Source organism: Coenobita brevimanus, chromosome 50 (assembly GCF_032717465.1).
Source record: "Coenobita brevimanus isolate Jiangsu-jjx chromosome 50, ASM3271746v2, whole genome shotgun sequence".
NCBI classification, from domain to species: Eukaryota; Metazoa; Arthropoda; class Malacostraca; order Decapoda; family Coenobitidae; genus Coenobita; species Coenobita brevimanus.
In genome coordinates, this window is record NC_137003.1 from 52,328,059 (window position 1) to 52,347,154 (window position 19,096).

The following is a 19,096-nucleotide window of genomic DNA, read 5'->3' on the forward strand; positions in this document are numbered from 1 at the left end:
CTAGATATGAACATGAGGGACTACTACTCTCTCTCAAGAATATTTTGTTGTGGATATGTTAAGAAAGCAGATACTGTACTGTAGTAAATGGAAGGCTACCAGCAACTGTGGGAGGTAATATCACGAGTGAAATATGGCAACGAGCTTGGTAACTAGCCATACAATCATCACTCCTAGGAAACATTCAGGTACAAGCAGTCACTTGGCAATATAATTACGGGTAGCTGGTTTAGGCACTTCAATTAGCTGCCACTCTGTGGAAAACATCAGCTGTACCATGGCCAACTCCAGTACAGGGAGGAATGATTGTTTTAAGTTATGCTGAAAATGTGTCTGTGATGTGTGAGGGAGCTGAATGAGGTAAGTGTGTCCAAGTGAGACAGGATACAGTACAGTAGAGGCAGAGTGGATTGTTTATGCATTATATTTTGTGCTGGTGCTGAAGCTGAGAAGGGTAGTGGTCAGATCAGAGTCTGACAAGGTGAATACGTCTCTCTTGGAGAGACATTTCTGTGGCTTGAAAGTCTCATGGGGATTCAGGGTGGATGCTATTTGGTTGTAGGATTCAGATGACTGCCGAGGCTATGAGTTCAAGTATGTGTTTGTTCACCACAGTGCTGGGTGGAGGAGGATGGATATTTCTGAGGCATTCTGTATACTTTTTTTTTTTTTTTAATAACCATAGAATAACATGGATGGGATGGATCTTGTACTGTTTTTTTCTCATGCTCAACTACCCTTTATTGGGAGTACATTTCTTTCTTGAAGGTGCTCTGTATTTGTGGCTATTTGCTGTCTTTGCACATTGTTATTATTTTCTTCCCCATGATCTTTGTTCTCGTATACAGTACATAATTTATGTTACTGGATAAACTGTTCACACTCTGTTTTCAGTTGTTTCTTTTGCTGTCCTAATGGGTGCCAAAGAGTTATTTCAAGACAATAAATTACAAGATGCCTGTGTACTGATGTGAAATATGTGCTGAGGAAGGGTAGTGTGTGTATGTATCCAGGGTGATTCCAAGAATTCTGGGATTCCATTCTAATGACAGTGACTGGTCAAGGAGGGTGATTTGAGGGTACATTTGAAGCTTGAAGGTCTATGTTGGTCTGAACTCAAGTGAAGTGATTGATGGTTACTTTGGCTGGTGAGGCAGTCATTCTTTTTCATTTAATACAGAGTTCTAATGAGTACAGGTAATGATGGAGTTGTCTGTTCCATGGTGAGTTTTAGTGTACTGTGATGTTAGTGCCAAGTCACCAGCACAGGATAAGAAAGATACAGAAGGATGAGAGAGGGGCTCGTCATGCAGGAAAATTATGATGATTGAGTGAAAGGACTAAGCCCACTGGAATACCTGTGAGGAGTAATCTGAGCCAGACTCTTTCAATTAGCTAGGCATTTGGGATGCCAGCCTGAAAGTAAGCTGGTTAACCTAATCTTAGATGCCAGCCTGAAAGTAAGCTGGTTAACCTAATCTTCATAAAACTAATAACCTAATAAACAAGACTCCGTCTGGTTCCACTGTAATGTATATATCTCTCCTTATCTGGAGATATCAGTGGCAGAGAATGTGTAAATTATGTAACAGTCACCAACCTTGACCTTCTTGGTGAATGTGTTCTCAATGGTGGGGTCGTAGCTGTCAACAAACTGCCCGTCCACAAACTGGATGCACAGCGATGACTTTCCTACCAAGAGAATAGTACACGTTAAAACAAGAAGTACAAGTACAGAAAATACACAGATTTATCTGGTGGTAAGTTTACATAATCTGATGATGTAACACTTCACAAATAGGCTATATTACAAAGATACTGTACAGTAGAGGTAGTACATGGTGGTGGCCACCATCTGCTCACTTAATGTAGTGCTTCCAATTTTTTCCTACACCTGTATCACATTTTGTCTGTGTCTGCCTTCCTCTCTTCTTTTTCTCCCATGCTTCCTGGACACTTTTTATTACTTTTCTTTCCACTTCAGGTGGTTCTACACTGAGTGACAAGCTTAATGGTTTCCTGTAACCCAGGAAACAACTTACAACACTGGATGGTAACCATACAACCAAACAAGAGGATGACATGTAGCCTACTATGAAGACCCCGTTAAATGGGTGGACAGATGAAAATGCGATGTCCATCCAGGAACCAAACTTCCACACTCTTCCCCATGCCTCACCACACCACAAGAGAACCCTGGTTCACTAGATGGGAGAGCCCGGCAAAGGCAGTTGCTTGCCTGTAGATGATGGGTCTGCTCAGCCAGACAGACCAAGGTTATTCAACAACAACAGATATAGCAGGTACTGTACAGTGCCAATGTAATAATTTACGGTGGATTCTTAATATTTATGGAAAAATGGTACAAATATTGGTACATGTGTACACGAGGCAACAGTGTATGATCTGGAGCTTCATCCCATGAATATTTTTAACCGTTCCCACTCTGGGGGGCTCAGGGACAGGTATTGTTTTCATTTGGCTTGTCTATTTGTTTGTTTGTTTGTTTGTTTGTTTGTTTGTTTGTCTGTCTGTCTGTCGGTTAACAACTTTACATGAAAACTACTGGTGTGATTTTGACTAAAATTATAGAGATAATGAGCTATGACCTTCTGATCACCTGACTAAATTATGGGCCAAATTGGGCCAAGGCCCAGGTTGTAGTCCCCCCCCTCCCCCCCAAAATAAATCACCATAACTCCTTTCAAACATGTCATATCGACATGAAACCAAAACCTAAAGGTGCATCTTTCAAATCTGCATCCTATAACATGCCTCAATGCATCAGGTGGATCACCCCCATTAGCAGTAGGGGGGTCAATGTCAGGTGGGTCAGGCCTAAAATTTCAAATGGACATAAAATCTTCAATTTTCACCCGATTTACTCCAAATGTGATATGTGACATCTCTGACTAGACATCCTTTTGTGTTTATACATCAGCACTAAAATGACTGCTGGGGACGGGTTTGTTGTGCCTTGGCATCAGTTCTTGTTTCTGCTGTTTCTCCTGTTTACCTCCTGCTCCCCAATTTAAAACTTACCCCATACAGCTAAATATCAACAGTACACAAACAGGTTCATCCACTGTCATACTTAGAGCACAGAAACCTGCAACATAATAATGTACATTACTCAGTGTTCAGTATTAGTATTCATGGATATAACTGACGATTACGAGTCACGAGACATATGCTAATGGTCATGAAAGCATACATCTATCTCTAGCCACAACCAGAACTTTGTAAGCAAATGTCTGGACAGTCTGGACAGCAGTATATGTACTTCAAACACATTTCTCAAGAACCCCATCTTTGCTGCTCAAGCTCTCAATTTTTCATTTTCATGCCACACCAGTCTCAAACACATATGTTAATGTGGGTACTAATACTTCTTCATGCAATCCACCTTCTTTCCCTGTGCCATTCTACTTTTCACTTCCTTTGCACATTTACCTCTATCACTGCTTCCAGGTACTCAAACTCTCTCATTAATTCAAGTCTCTTTCCATCTGCCAGAACATCACATCGTGTCAATTTCTCTCAATAACCATCACTTTGTTCTTTTCCCTATTTACTTTAGATGTACAATGCTCAGACATAAACAAACCATTATACCAAATCGCAAAGTTCCAGTTCACCATCAAACAACAGCACAGCATAATCAACATACATCATATTTAAAATACTCGTCCATTCATTATTTTCCACATCTCTCTCTCCATCACTCACATTTTTACCTCTCATAATGCCATCCATATAAATACTGAACAACCGTAGGAACATCACATATCCTTGTCTTATTCCAACACTGATGTTAAATCACTCAGTATGACAACCAAATGGTAGGTGGGGGTGCCCAGCATCCACTCAGTCGATGTAGTGCTACCTATTTCTTCATGTCTAATATTCTTTTTCAGTGCCTGTCCTCCTTTCTTCCTATTTCTTCCATCCATCCTGTCACTGTTTATTACTCTTCTTTCCACTTCTGGTTGCTTTACACAAAGTGACAAGCCAAATGGTTTCCTGTACCTCAGGAAACCATGTACAATGCTGCATGGTTACCATGTAGCCAATTAATGGGGGTGATGTGGACCCTATTGTGGTGACCCTGTTAATCTGTTGGACACAAATGTGGCATCCACCCAGGAATCAAACCTCCACACTAATCCCTATAACTTGCTAAATGCACGGCACTGACAGCCACATGGGAACATTAATTAACTGCATGGAGTTGTTTGCCAGTGGTTGATGGGTCTGTGCCACGCCTTATGCTGTATCTTTTACTTTTGATGAATCAAAAATAAGTTTTCAACATACCTTTCTTACTACACTCAACAAACTTATACAGTGGTATCTTCTGCACTCACTCAGATCACTTATATTTTTATACACGGGTACAATTACTGCCATCTTCAACTCTGCTAATACAGTTCCACTCATCCAAGCTTTCATACATATTTCAAAAAAATACTTCCTTTCCATCTCTCTGCTATTCTTCATCATCTTGGTAGATACTGTACCTCATTAACACCTGATGCCTTCCCATTTTTCAAACTTTTCACACATTTATCACTTCTACAAATGTCACTTTTCTAGCACCACACTTCACTCCATATAACTACACTCAATTCTACTTACTACTATTCTGGTATCACCATTCCCATCCATCAGCATTTCAAAATATTTCTTCCACCTGCTCCTCACTACATTTCCATCTGACAATATTCTTCCACTTTCATTCCTCACACCACTCACTTTTTATGCCCTCTTGTCTACATTTTTGTACATCCTTCTGGAACAGTTTCATATTTTCAGAACTATTTGTGGTCTTAAAAAATAAATAAATAAAAACTTAAAAAAAAAAAAAAACTTTAATGTTACAACTTAAACAGATCTATCTATCTATCTATCTATTGCCAGACGCCTCAATCCCGTTTGGTGGCCACAAACAAATCGCCTCCAAGTCGCCCTGTCCCCCACCATTTCACTGCCATGCTCCCAACTCACACCCCCCTCTCTCATATACCTCTCCACCCCATCCCTCCATCTCATCCTCAGCCTCCCCCTCCCTCTTCCCCCCTCCACCTCACTCACATACACTCTCTTCGTCAGTCTTTCACCCTCCATCCTCTCCACGTGGCCAAACCACCTCAGTGTGTTCCTCATAACGCTTCCTATCACATCCACGTCCACACCACAACGCTCCTTTATATCCTCATTCGTCAGCCTGTCTCTCCACGTGACTCCACAGGCTCCTCTTAAATAACTCATTTCCACTGCTCTCACTCTTGACTTGTGTCCTTCCAACAATGTCCTAGCTTCACTTCCGTACGTTAGAGTTGGTATCACAATACTGTCATGTAGTAACTTTTTCACTTCCATGCTCACTTCCCTGTTTCTTATCACTGCTTTCAAGAAACCAGCAACCTTTCTTCCCTGCTGTACCCTTTCAAGCACTTCACCCTCCAAACCTCCATCCTTACTCATCACACTACGCAAATACTTAAACGTACTCACATTTTCCAATTCCTCACCATCTAACCTCGCTGTACATTCACTAACTTCACCTCTCTCAAAGACCATCACTTTACTCTTCCCTACATTCACCTTTAGGTTCCGTTTCTTACACACTCTCTCAAACTCATCCACCAAGCCTTGCAGCTCCCCTTCGTCTTCACTCAACAACACAGTATCATCTGCAAACAACAGTACAGGGAGTTTCCAAACACTATCCTCTCTCACCAGGGCCACTCCAACATCCACTACCCTACCTTGTACCTCTTTTATTACCCCATCCATGTACAGATTGAACAACCATGGAGACATGACACATTCCTTAAACAGATGTCTCCTTTATAATGCTCCCCTCCACTGTTCATAAAACATTCCCAGCATTTTCTTTTCCAGTTCGGAATGTGTACTGAAATGCATTTTCAGGGATGGTATGCAGTACTCGTAGTGAATTTTTCTGTCTCTTCTACTGTCTGAAATCGACAACCTTTCAGGGTGAATTTCAACTTATAAAGAGAGAGAGAGAGAGAGAGAGAGAGAGAGAGAGAGAGAATCTACAAAAACCAAATTTGGAGAGTAGGGCAACTGAATGATGACAGTTGTCTTGGCAGGAGCCCAATGGAGAGGAAAGATTTGCAGCATATGCAGAAGGATTAGTTGTAAGGAAGAAGTCAAGTATGCTGTAACTCTCCCCAAGATGGTCAGAAATACAGGTAGGGTGCTGTACAAGCTGCAATAGGTCATTGAGGATAGAAAAGATGTAGGCTTGTTCACTAGCTGGATCAGTGAGAGGAGAGCTAAATATGGTGGTGAACACTGAAATCTCCTAGAACGGAGATTTCAGACAAAGGAGAAACGGGTAGGATGTGTTCCATCATACAAGTGAGATAGTCGAAGAATTTTTCATAGTCAGTAGCATTAGGTAATAAGTAAACAGCGCAGATATACTCAGTCAGAGAACGACATGAAGGCCGAAGCCAGAGAGCAGAGAATTCAGAAGAATCAAGTTCAAGAACATGAGAGCAAGATAAGTTGTTGCGTACATTTACGTAAGTATAAAGAAAGTAGGAGGATACAGAGAAGGATTTGCTATCAGTTGCCTCAGACAGCTGAGTCTCAGTTAAGAAGAGAAGGTGGGGTTTAGAGAAGGAGAGATGGTGCTCAACAGAGAGAAAGAGGAAATGCAGAGAATATTGCAGAAATGAAGAAGTGAGTCAGGGGGTGGTTCCAGGCATCTCGCTGGGTCGTTACCAGTAGAGGGGCGGATGGTGGGGGCATTATGGTCCTCTCTCCCCCCCCCCCGGGAATCAGAAGCATGGTTAAAAGATGCCATTTCTGGTTAATTCTGAATAGGAAGTGTAGTGTGTAATGTGCATGTAGTTTGGTGTTGACAGCTAGAAAAACTTGTATTAGAGAGCATACTGGCCTACTCTATCATACTGGCCTACTGTATGTGTTACTGAAACACTGAAAAAGTTCAGCAAAGGGGGATGGTCAGGAACTAGTCCCAAGGGCTGATGAAACAGGAGCTCCAGCTCTCCCAGTCACCAGTTTTCCTGGGAGAGTGAATTAGGTACATGTAAAATTAGATACTGCAAGGTTTGAAAGAGGTACGTGTTCGAATTTGTTTCCAAGTAAACGTCAGTTAGTTTGAAAAGGCCATATAATAGGCTGTTGGAATTAAGTGCAAGATGCTCGAGTTTCAACTAGGTTCAAAAAGTACTAAGTGGAATTATTTTCGAAAATATCCACTAGGTATTAAGTTCGAGAGTCAGACCTGGAACAAGGCCTGAAAGTGCATAATCGACCTCTGATGATCTTATTTCCCTCTGTGAATAAGCAGAAGCCAATCTGTCTTTTTCCTTTTGGCCATACAACTGTCTGCCTTGCCTGTGTCACAACCATACATAACTCTGCCAGGAGGCACTGCCCTATCTTCAGAACACAAATAGTGTACATCTGGGCTTTTTTATTGACTGCTAGTAAAAGAATCATAAACTGCACTGGTTTCATTAACCAATTTCCACGTACCTATTTCCCAAAAACTAGCACAAACTTGTTGACACGTACCACTTTCCCCCTCCCTTTTTTATTGACTGCTAGTAAATGAAATTGCAATGGATTTATTAAAGTACAGTAATCACATGTCCGAAATATTATACCAACAAAAATTGCGCCCACTCAGTAAAAATTTTGAAGACGTACATATTTCCAACCCTGCACTATTTTCATGTACTTATTACCACGTACATGCTTCCAAGTAAATTTTGTAATATTACATACGGTCCTATTTCCAAGTCACTGTTCAAAATTGGAAACAGGTTCGTGGGAAACAAGTTTGCAGGTTTTCAAACCAATTTCCAAGTACCTATTTCCCAAAAACTAGCACGAACTTGTTGACACGTACCAATTTTCCCCTACCATTTTCCATCTACCTTAGGATTACCGCCCTGTTCAGCTGGTGCTACGGTCTACTCCTGTCATTGTGCAGCATCCAGGTTTTGTTTGTCCACTCCTCAAACCTCTTCCTTTGCACTGCCTCCATTAAATGCTTCAGGACATTTAAGTAAAACTCTTTTACTGACTGTCTAACCACATAGAACAAACTCATTATGAACAATGCCCTTCCAATGAGGAAGGGCAATCAACACCACCTTCACATTTGAGCAACTCTATTGTGCCTTTCTTTTGTTAAGTGATGATTTTCCAGCCAACTGCAACGACTGCCTTTTTGTTTCAACACCATAGCCAGACACCCATGTTTCATCACCAGTTAGCCTATGATACTTTTCAAAGTTTACATCAGCATTTGAACAATCAAACAGCTCCTGACTAACTATGACACAAATCTCTTTTTGTTCATCTGTTTGCAGATATGATACAAATTTTGCAGCAACAGGATGCATCTTCAGTTTTTCAGTTAAAATCATGTAGTATAAACTTTTACATATGCTAACTTCTTCAGAAACTTCATGGACAGTCAGGCAAAGATTTTCACAGATCACAGGATGCACTTCCTCAATGTGATCATCTCTTGATATGGAAGGCACTCCAGATTTGGGACAGTCTTCGGTGGATGTGTTTCCCGATTTGAACCACTGGGACCATTAGTGACAATGTGTAAATCTAAAACAATCCCCCAATAAGGCCACTCTGAAAAGTCTCTGTACAACTTTTCCCCAATATGAAACAGAATTTCACACAAACACACTATTCTTCAAGATTCTTCATTGTTAAACTTGCAATAAACTGCCAAGTGCACTAAAGACGTGTTCATTCAAGTGCGTGTACCTCAATAACTGTGTGATGTGACGTGATGTGGCTGGTGTTTGACTTAAGCTCAAAGTCGTTGCTATACAGCTCTCCCATTACGAGCACACTAGGTAAGCTAGTTGGTGTGCAATTTAAAAAGTCTTATTTCTTTTTGGAAAGACCTTGTACTCCAACTCCTGGGCATTTGTCCTAGCATGCCAACCAAATGGCCCCAAATTTTCTTCTTCATAAGGAGGGAGAGGATGACCATCATCCACCCACTCAGTGTAGTGGTACTCTATTTCTGGGTACCTCTACACTGAGTGGTAAGCCATATGATTTCCTGTAAGCCAGGGAATCATTTAATATGCTGGGTGGTAACCTTATAACCAACCAACATGTGTTCCCTTATGTGTCAACAACTGGGTTGATGGAGGGTGGGTGCCCCTTCCCCCCAAACAAAATATAAAAAAAAATAACTAAAAATACAAACAAGAGTCCTCAGACCAGGATGGAAAAACAGGTGATGACCGAGGACAGGACAAAGGACATGGTTCGGATTGCAACATGGAATGTAAGGGGTGTGAGTGATGAGGGGAGAGAGATTGTCCGGGTCGTTCAGGATGCAAAAGTGGAAATATGTGGATTAACTGAGACTACATGGAGAGGCAAGAGTGTAAGAGCATGGGAATACAGAAGGGGTATATGAGCAGGAGTAGTAGAGAATGAGAGGGCAAAATAGAGGGTTTGTATTGTTGTGAACAACAGATGGAATGAGAATATGAGAGAGTATGGATGTTCATGGATTGTGTGGGTAAGATTGAAAGTAGGATTACAAACATGGGCGACTGTCTGCCTGTATACGCCAATGCAAGATCATACAAGCAGAGTGAAAAGAGTTCTGGACAAATGTGGATGCATGCATGGAAAATACTGACAGGAATGAAAGAGTGTTTTTGATTAGAGATATGAATGGAAAAGTAGGGACTGTGAAGGTGGATGTAGTTAGTGAGTGGGGTGTGCCTGCTGAAGTGGATAAGAATGGCAGTGCTCTAGTGGACATTTGTGTGGGGAGGGGGCTGGTGATAGCCAATACCCTCTTCAGGCACAAGATGATCCACAGGTATACGTGGCAAGTGATGAGAAGGGTGGGTGGTGGATTGAATGAATGGAAGGCAATCACTGATTACGTGTGTGGATGAGAGAATGAGAAGGTATGTAATGGATGCATGAGTATAAAAAGACTGGGGGAGTGGACTTTTGGACAAACATGTGGTGGTGGTGAAAGTCAAGGTTCAAGTGCAATGCAGGAATAGGAGGGAAGGGCAGGAGGAAGTAGTCCATACAATGAGAGTAGGAAAGTTGCAAAAGGATGAAAAAAAGGCAGAATATAAAAGAGAAGTGGATGAATGACTGAGTGCCAGGTAAATATGATTTGAAGCAGAAGCGGGAGGTGGAAGGTGTGTGCAAGATATTCACAGAAGAAATCTGTACTGCTTGAGAGGTGGTGTGTGGGGTGACAAGAAGATGTAACGGGGTGCAGGGAACAGCATGGTAGAATGAAGAGGTAAGGCAAGCTGTGGTGCAAAAGAATAAAGCATATAGTGAGTGGATGGGAAGCAGAGGCATGGAAGAAGTAGAGAGATGGAAGAGAAAGTTATATATACAAAGGATGAGAGAGGTGAAAAGATTAGTAATAGAGAGTAAGAAGCAAGTGGATGAAGAATTTGGAAGGAATCTGAATGTAAAGAGGAAGTAATGTACGAAAATGTTCTGGAAGGAGGTAAAAAGAACTAGACTAGGTGATATTAGTAGTGAGGGAGCAAAAGATAAAAATAGTAGACTGATAGTGGAGATGGGAGAAAAAGTGAGCTGATGGAGAGAACACTTTAAGGAACAGTTAAACGTAGAGAATGAAAGTAATGTAAGTGGCTGGGAATAGCTGGGAGAAGGAGGGAAGTGAGAAGGACGGAAGTTGTGGAAGCACTGAAGAAAGTCAAAGAGGAATTGGAGGTTTTAGGAAGGGAAGAGGCTGTGTAGATCAGATATTCACTCTTAGGTCTTCAGTGGAAAAGTTTCTAGAGAAGGGAAAGAAGTTGCATGTGGCCTTCATGGATTTGGAGAAAGCATACGACAGAGAGGATAGACATGGAATGTGGATTATATTAAGAATATATGGAGTAAATGGGAAGTTACTGAATGCTGTGAAGAGTATGTATGAAGGTGCTACGGCTGCAGTGCATGTCGATAGTGAAGTGAGTGAATTTTTCTGTTTGAAAGTTGGACTGAAACATGGAAGTGTCATGTCTCCATGGTTGTTCAATCTGTATATGGATGGGGTTATAAAAGACGTACAAGGTAAGGCAGTGAATGTTGGAGCGGCCCTAATGAAAGAGGGTGGCGTTTGGAAACTTCCTGTGCTGTTGTCTGAAAATGATACTGTATTGTTAAGTGAAGAGGAAGGGAAACTGCAAGTCTTGATGAATGAGTTTGGGAAAGTGTGTATGAAACTGAATCTAAAGGTGAATGCAGGGAAGAGTAAAGTTATGGTCTTTGAGAGAAATGAAGTCACTGAATGTACAGTGAGGTTGGATAATGAGTAAACGGAAAATGTAAGTGCATCTAAGTACTTGGATAGTGTGATGAGTAAGGGTGGAAGTTTGGAAGGTGAAGTGCTTGAAAGGGTGAAAGAAGGAAGAAAGGTTGCTGGTTCTTTGAAAGAAGCAATAAGATATAGGGATGTGAGCATGCAAGAAAAAAAGTCACTGCGTGATAGTATTGTGATATCAACTTTAATGTATGGAAGTTAAGCTTGGACCTTGTTGGAAGGACACGTCAAGAGTGAGAGCAGTGGAAATGAGTTATCTGAAAGGAGCATGTGGGGTTACATGGAGAGACAGACTGACAATTGAGGAAGTAAGGGAGCATTGTGGTGTGGATGTGGATGTGACAGAATGTGTTAGGAGAAATACACTGAGGTGGTTTGGCCATGTGGAGGGGATGGAGAGCGAGAAAATAATGAGGAGGGTGTATGTGAGTGAGGTGGAGGCTGAGGATGAGATGGGGAGGTGGTGTGGAGAGATATATGAGAGGGGGGGGCAAGCTGAGAGGAGGGCAGTGAAATCGTGGGGGACAGGGCAACATGGAGGCAATTTGTTTGTGGTCACCCCTAATGGGATTGAGGCATCTGGCATAATAGATAGATAAGACATGCACAAATCACCACCACTTTCATCCTCTCAAACTGGAACTGGATATAAATAAGCTCAAACTGATATACCAATAATCTTTTATTCCTCTCTGTCATTCATCATTCAACAGAGCAACTCCTTCCTTACATCATCCATGAGAACTTATACCAGCTCTTATATACCACACTCTCCTGCTCCCCCACTCCAGACCCTCTCATCTTTGTTTTATACAATGCCATCACAGCTTACAGTACCTTGCATTCCTGAACACATTCACCACTCCCAATCTCATTCATTCATCATTCACACCCCTCACACTCCAACATGCCACACAAACCTGCTTATTACTGTCACACTGCTACAGGGTACGAACAGATAGTGTGGAATTGCTAATCCTGGTCAATCCCCCCCCCCCCTTTTTTTTTTTTTTTTTTTTTTTTTACCACCAGGCCCATAAAGAATAAGGGGGCAATATTCTTTCTCCCCTATCCCAGGGACAGGTGATATGATTACTACCCAGCAGAGTAAATGATTTCCTGGATTAGTCAACCATTTGGCTTTTCACTTAGTACAGAATCACCTGACAGCAGCACTTCAAAGAGTGAGTGGATGTTGGGTGCCCCTACCTACCATATTTGGCTACATTCTAGTGATTTTCAAACACCAGTTTATCATCTGAAATTCACTAGAATGGCAAATGACAATCACCTGTGTTGTGGTTACAGTTCACAATGGGAGTGTTTCAAGCACCAAAATTTTATAAACCATGTAAAGTGAGTAAAAATATAGGAGACAGTTGTTTGAGGGCAGCTAACTGAATCAGAAGTGTCAGAATACACACTATGATGAGTAAAAGTACCGGTACATAATTAATATAATAAAGGTAACTTTCTGGAAATACACCTCATTAACAGACAATGAGATTAATATATTCACCACATACTTTACACAATTCTGTGGAATTCTCTTTTATAAACATCTATGAAAATGCTTCAATACAGTACTTAGTAAATCAGGAGGGAGGGAAATTCTCCACCTCTTATAAAAGTTCACCTAACATAACCTACAGGTAAAGGTGGAGGCAGATGTCAAGAGGTGCTTGGCCACAGTGCTCACCTCCATAACTTAGGCCTTTAAGCCTGTGGTGGATTTTTCACCTAATATCCTGGGATACAAGGACACTGCATCTTCCAAGTTACCTTCCTTAGGTGTTATCCTAGGTACCATACTCATTTTATCTACCAACCCATAAAAGGTGGATGGACACCTGAGTCAAGTGACACCAGCTGCCCCCACATGGATTCAAACCCTGGCACTAAAGGGATGGCAGCTTCACAGTCAGCAATGCTGACCATTCAGCCACCTAGTCTAATTTCGATGTAATCAATACACTTAAACCTTGAGTAATGCAGTGTTGAGTAATGCGGTCACCAACCCTGCGATAAATCTTGAGTAACACAGGACTTGTCTCAAAGTTATACAGTTCATTTCCACGCAGTGACGTCACGGGTCTAGCTCACTGTGATTGGCTACTCCACTCGGGTCCCATCATACGCAGTCAGCTCAACTCGACTCCCACAGTCTCACTCAGAGCTGCCATTTGGTAAGGCATCGTCTGCTAGTCCCCTCCTCCTCCTTCCCCCCAAAAAAAGTTGATGACATAGTCGGAATGCTATGATATCAGTCCTCTGGGGTGTTGGAAAAATTCTGAATATTCTTCTGAGGTCTTCGGTAGGGGCTGATTGTACACAGAGCTAAATGTAAATATTCTATGATGTCCTATATCATATTTTTAATCATCAATGTACTGTAATTACATGTATGGTATAGTGAATGTGGATGATGTGGCATTATCTGTTGAGAAGAGGGTGGCCATTCCTGCTTATACCATGGCAGAGTACAGTGCCTTACCTGTAACACTGTTTGTGAAATTGTCTGGACAATCAACCAGGTGTTGCACACCACATCCTGGTGGGCCCTATGGCTAATGACCTTAATTTTCCAAAATATATGTGATCTGATACAGCTGTATGATAACATACTGGCTTACCAAGTACACATTTTCTCTGCATCGTTTGGTCTGGCACATTTTGTGCTTCGAATGTTAAGAGGTAACTAAAGATCAAGTACATATACAATCCCAACTTCATGTTTGTCACGAATTATGTACATAATGCTTTAATATCCACACCACCCACTGGAATAGTTTAATATACCATGTATGTCATACTAAGGCATCACCAACAGCTACAGTAATCACTGTACATAATATTTATTGGGACACTGTCTTTTCTCTCAATAAATGGCATGGGAAGAAGCTAGTTTAACTGTATACTCCCATCATTTTTTGTCATTACTGTATGTGGCATTTAGAAATGGTAATGCCTCATTACAGCATACCGTATGATTTTTTTTTTTTAACAACGTTGCAATGTAACTTACCTATTCATAATAACACTACTTCACAATAAAAATGGGCAGTAGACTTCATAGTGGAATGTGACATCATACCACACAACAGAAAAAACACCAGCCCTGGTCCCACAGTCACTTCACCCCTCACATCTCACCAAGGTCTAGCCACATTATTGTATTTTTGTTTGTGTGTGCATTTGTTAAGTGCTGAAAGAGGTCCCACGAAGGGCTATGGTGAAGAATGAAACAGAATAAAACTACATAATAAGGTGGTCCTGTGTCTCATTAAGGATTACCATTATTCTAAGGGCCTATGACAGTTCTCCCAACTAGCCTACCTATAACCTTCTTCAAAACACTCCACCAGTCACTGTTATTACCGTTATACTTTCCGTCATGGCTGAAGTGATATTAGTATTGGGCTGCTTGCTTGCCCATGAGCTCCCAGGGCAGTGGCCCTGCCGGGTGAGTATACCATGGAATCCAATTCTACTATCATGTAATCTAATTCAGCTCAAAAGATTCCCCTCACACTTAGGGAGATCATGCACATCAATATCTGTAACATAATGCTGGGTTATGTAATATTCTTACAAAATTCTTGAAGGCAAATTACAAGGAATTCTGGTTTAATTTTCCTTTGTTGCACCCACATTTGCTGGTTATTTCAGTGTGTTCTATGACATTATATCTACAAATAAGAGGTGGTCTTCTCTATGGCATATCCATCGTAAATGCATCTTTACGGAGGTTTCAGTATCTTCCTATGAATAATTTCTCCAGTCATGACACAACCTACAACATGAGAACAGCTCCCACCCCCAGAAGTGCCGAAAAGGCTGAAGAGGCCTAAACAACAGCTTCTCTCAAAGATAAGCTTCTTTTCAATGTTATATTAAGTTTGGGTTAGTTAATGACACCAGGAGGGGTCTGGGACCTCCCAGTTACAGCAAGGTTAGCTTTAGTTTGGTTATGATAGGTTTGATTCGGGTACGTTTTTCACGTTTCGATCAGCTTGAATTTCATTCCATATCTGATTTCAAGCAATGTATTTCATTCAATTTTGTTTATTTCATTCTGTACCTGACCTGACACCCCTGTAGGGGTGGGAGTCATCTGCAACAAAATTCTCACAATCGATCAAAAAATAAATAAATAAAAAAAATAAATAAATAAATAAATCCAAAGCAGCTTACCTCAACCGCCGCTGGTGTCAAAAGACATTTAGCTGATAAATGGCCGCAGGCGTCATTTGAGCGTTGCCTATAAAAAATGGCAAAAATTTTTGGGAAGTGAACGAACATTCTGAACGTCTCCAGACTGACCTACACTACATCCTCATACATCCCATCAAGCAGTTCAGAGCCTGCTGCTGTGATGAGTGGATTTTCGATTTTTTCATTAGTGGCCTTGCCTAAACAGGCACAACTTCACCCATTATCTCTACCCAGACAGCAAATATCATCTTTTTCCTCCCTTGCAAAACACACACAACCACCCTGTTTATGATTATGCATAAATACAGGTCCAAACAAAAAGGACATGATAATAAGTGAAAAATACGTTTTTGTCTTGGTATCTTTACCTATTTGCTCAGGTTTGCTGCACTGGTTTGGATTATTCAATGCAGTGTGACTTGTAGAAAACTGTGAAAACTTTTGGGATGTGAATGAACATCTGGGACATGAGACTGACCTTGACTTCACGCTCTCACACCCCAATTGTCAGTTCACCACCAGCTGCTGTGATGAGTGGATGTACGATTTGCTCACTCATGGCCATGCATAAACACACATACAGGGGCACACCCAGGGGGGGGGGGCCAGGCCTGGGCCCCCCCCTTAGCTCTCTGGGGCCTTTAAAAATTTATATATATTTATTATGATAACAGCAAAACATGAAAAATTGGCAAGTACAAAGAGTAACACATAAGCCAGCAGCTCTCTGACTCTAAACCTGCATGTGACCTCTCGGTAAATATTGGAGTACCTGACCTCACCTCACTACGGGCCCCCCCCTTAGAAAACTCCTGGGTGCGCCCCTGCAAACATAGTTATACTCATTATCTCAACCCAGACAGAAAATATCATCTTTCTCCTTCCTTGCAAAATGCATATAACCATCCTGTTTATGAATGTAAGTAAACACAGGCATAAACAAAAGACATGAAAATAAAAGAAAAATTAATTTTTGTTTGGTTTCTTTACCTATTTGCTCAGGTTTGTTGTACTGTTTTGAATCATTTTACATGTTCTTTGCCTTTTACAACCATAACAGGAAAGTTTTCCGTGTTCATGTGATGCTTTCGTGAGTGGAAAGGCCTCTCTTCCCTTCCTGCTAATCAGCTCATGCAAGGTGTGGATGGCAGGTCGTCTCGCATTTCAACCCTCACTGTCCAGCCAGTACATTTAAGGGATGACGTTTATCTCATTTAGGTCTGAAAACAGAAACTCTCACCTCCCTTGTCCAACAAACTCCACCACCCAGACTACAAAAATAAGTCGATACTACCATAAACACAACACCGACCGAAAAATGCAAAATAAATTATTATAATTTTTTTTTTTCAAACCTCGCATATTGTGTACTGAAAAACTTCAAAATACACATATATAGTTACTTCACACCTTTTCAGCACCACAGACAATGTTTTTTGGTTAAAAAAAAAAAAAACAGTGTGATGTTATGTCATTGCAATACCTACGTGGGACAAGTATCAGCTGCCAAAATTTACGTAACTTCCATGTTCAACTGCATGCCACGGGATGGGTCTAGGAAGCTGAAACTTGCACTGCCAGGTGCATTGGAACTTCCTCTTCAATATGCCATGGGAAAAAACATCAATTTTTGAAACTTCAGAAAATGACCCCGGTGTTGGCCAGAGGCGCACGTCAAATTCTGGACCTACGGCCAAGGAGGGGCTAAGGAGAAGATGTAGTTAAGGCCTCATCAGCCATCTCAGTATCACTGGGGATGCAATCAATTGCAGGGTGAAGGACACATCACAATCAGAGAAATTACTTACCAGATGATATGGAAACCTTCACAATGATGAATTTGTGATGGAAATGCCACAGAAAAGAACCCGCCCCCTTAATTTGGGGATATAATGTTATTGAGCACACCAAAATAACTGATTGGCATGGGTGCAACAAAGGAAAAAAATATATAAATTATCAGGGCAGTAATCTCATAAAGCACCACTGTTAATCAGTCTGGCATGATATAAGCTACAGTAAACCAGACAACACAAAGATCATCCATGACCCACAGTTTTTCTTCAGAACTGACCCAGCAAGACAACAGCAACATACCCTGACTGACTTTAGCTTCAGTGATGAAGATGTTATCAAGGCAACTGGTGAATTAAAGTCATGTTCAGCACCAGGTCCTGATGAGGTCCAAACAATGTTACTGATGAAATGTAAAGATGCTCTTGCCCGACCCTTGTACCTTCTCTGGTACAGATCACCGAACACTGGGAAAATATCCAAAGAACTAAAGAGAACCACTATAACACCAATACCGTACACAAAGGGGTAGAAGAGGTCTTTCCAAAAACTATCATCCAATGGTCTTAACATCCCACACAATCAAAATACAGAATCTGAAAAGATTGTAAGGGATCATATTGTTGATTACCTAGAAGACCAAAAACTGTTGAACAAAAGCCAACATGATTTTCGTAAAGGGAGGTCATGTCTCTCTCCACTATTACAACTTCATGATCACCTACTAAACTAACTGGTGGCTGGCAATAATATGGATGTAGCATTCCCTGATTTTGCCAAGGCCTTCAACATGGATGATCATGGAATACTCCTCCACAAGCTGAGAACCCTGGGAATCTCTGGGAATCTTGGCATCTGGCTCCACGACTTCTTGTCCTCCAGGGGCCACACTGTCAAAGCAAATGAAGTGTCATCCTCATAAAGACCAGTTGTTAGTGGCGTACCTCAGGGCTAAGTATTGGGTCTATTTCTTTTCCTCGCACTGCTGACTGACATTGGTGAAGAGATTCAACACTCTACACTCTTATCATTTGCTGATGATACAAACATTGGTAAAAATGTCAATTTACTAGGTGATGTGAAAAAACTACAAGAGTACGTCAGTACTGCATATAGATGAGCAAGGAAAAACAATATGGTCTTTTACAACAATCAATCTAAGCTAGCTACTAAGATGTGGTCCTTTAAAAAAGCAAAAATGCTTAATAGATATTTGCACTGAAGATGGACAAGCCATAAGCATTAACAGTGGGGTCAAATGTCTGGGAGTTTATCTCAGTGCAGATGACAAATTTCAGTACCACATTCAGGAAACAGTAAAGAAACCAAACAGAGTAACTGGATGGATACCAGAGGTGCATCCAGGGGGGGGGGGAGCCATTGATCTCAGGCCCCCCTTAGCTCTCTGGGTCATTTAAATATATATATATATATATATATATATATATATATATATTTATATATAATATATATATAATATATATATAATATATATATACCCAGTATATAATATATATATATATATATATATATATATATATATATATATATATATATATATATATATATATATTATATATATATATATATATATATATAATATACCGTATATATATATATATATTTCAATAACAGCAAAACATGAAAAACTGGCAAATGGGGCCCCCCTTTAGAAAAATCCTGGGTGTGCCCCTGGTGGATACTAAGAATTTTCTG

The 19,096-nt window shown here is 40.9% G+C and overlaps 1 protein-coding gene across 1 annotated transcript in view; it reads right to left on the bottom strand.

Annotated features, from left to right (window-relative positions):
* The window catches only part of Rheb (Ras homolog enriched in brain), a 74,055-nt gene that overhangs the window by 53,809 nt on the left and 1,150 nt on the right, over nucleotides 1-19,096 (bottom strand). Inside the window, exon 2 of the mRNA XM_080272404.1 lies at nucleotides 1,601-1,692. Within this exon, the coding sequence (XP_080128530.1) occupies nucleotides 1,601-1,692 (92 nt within the window). The remainder of the gene's footprint in view (nucleotides 1-1,600; nucleotides 1,693-19,096) is intronic.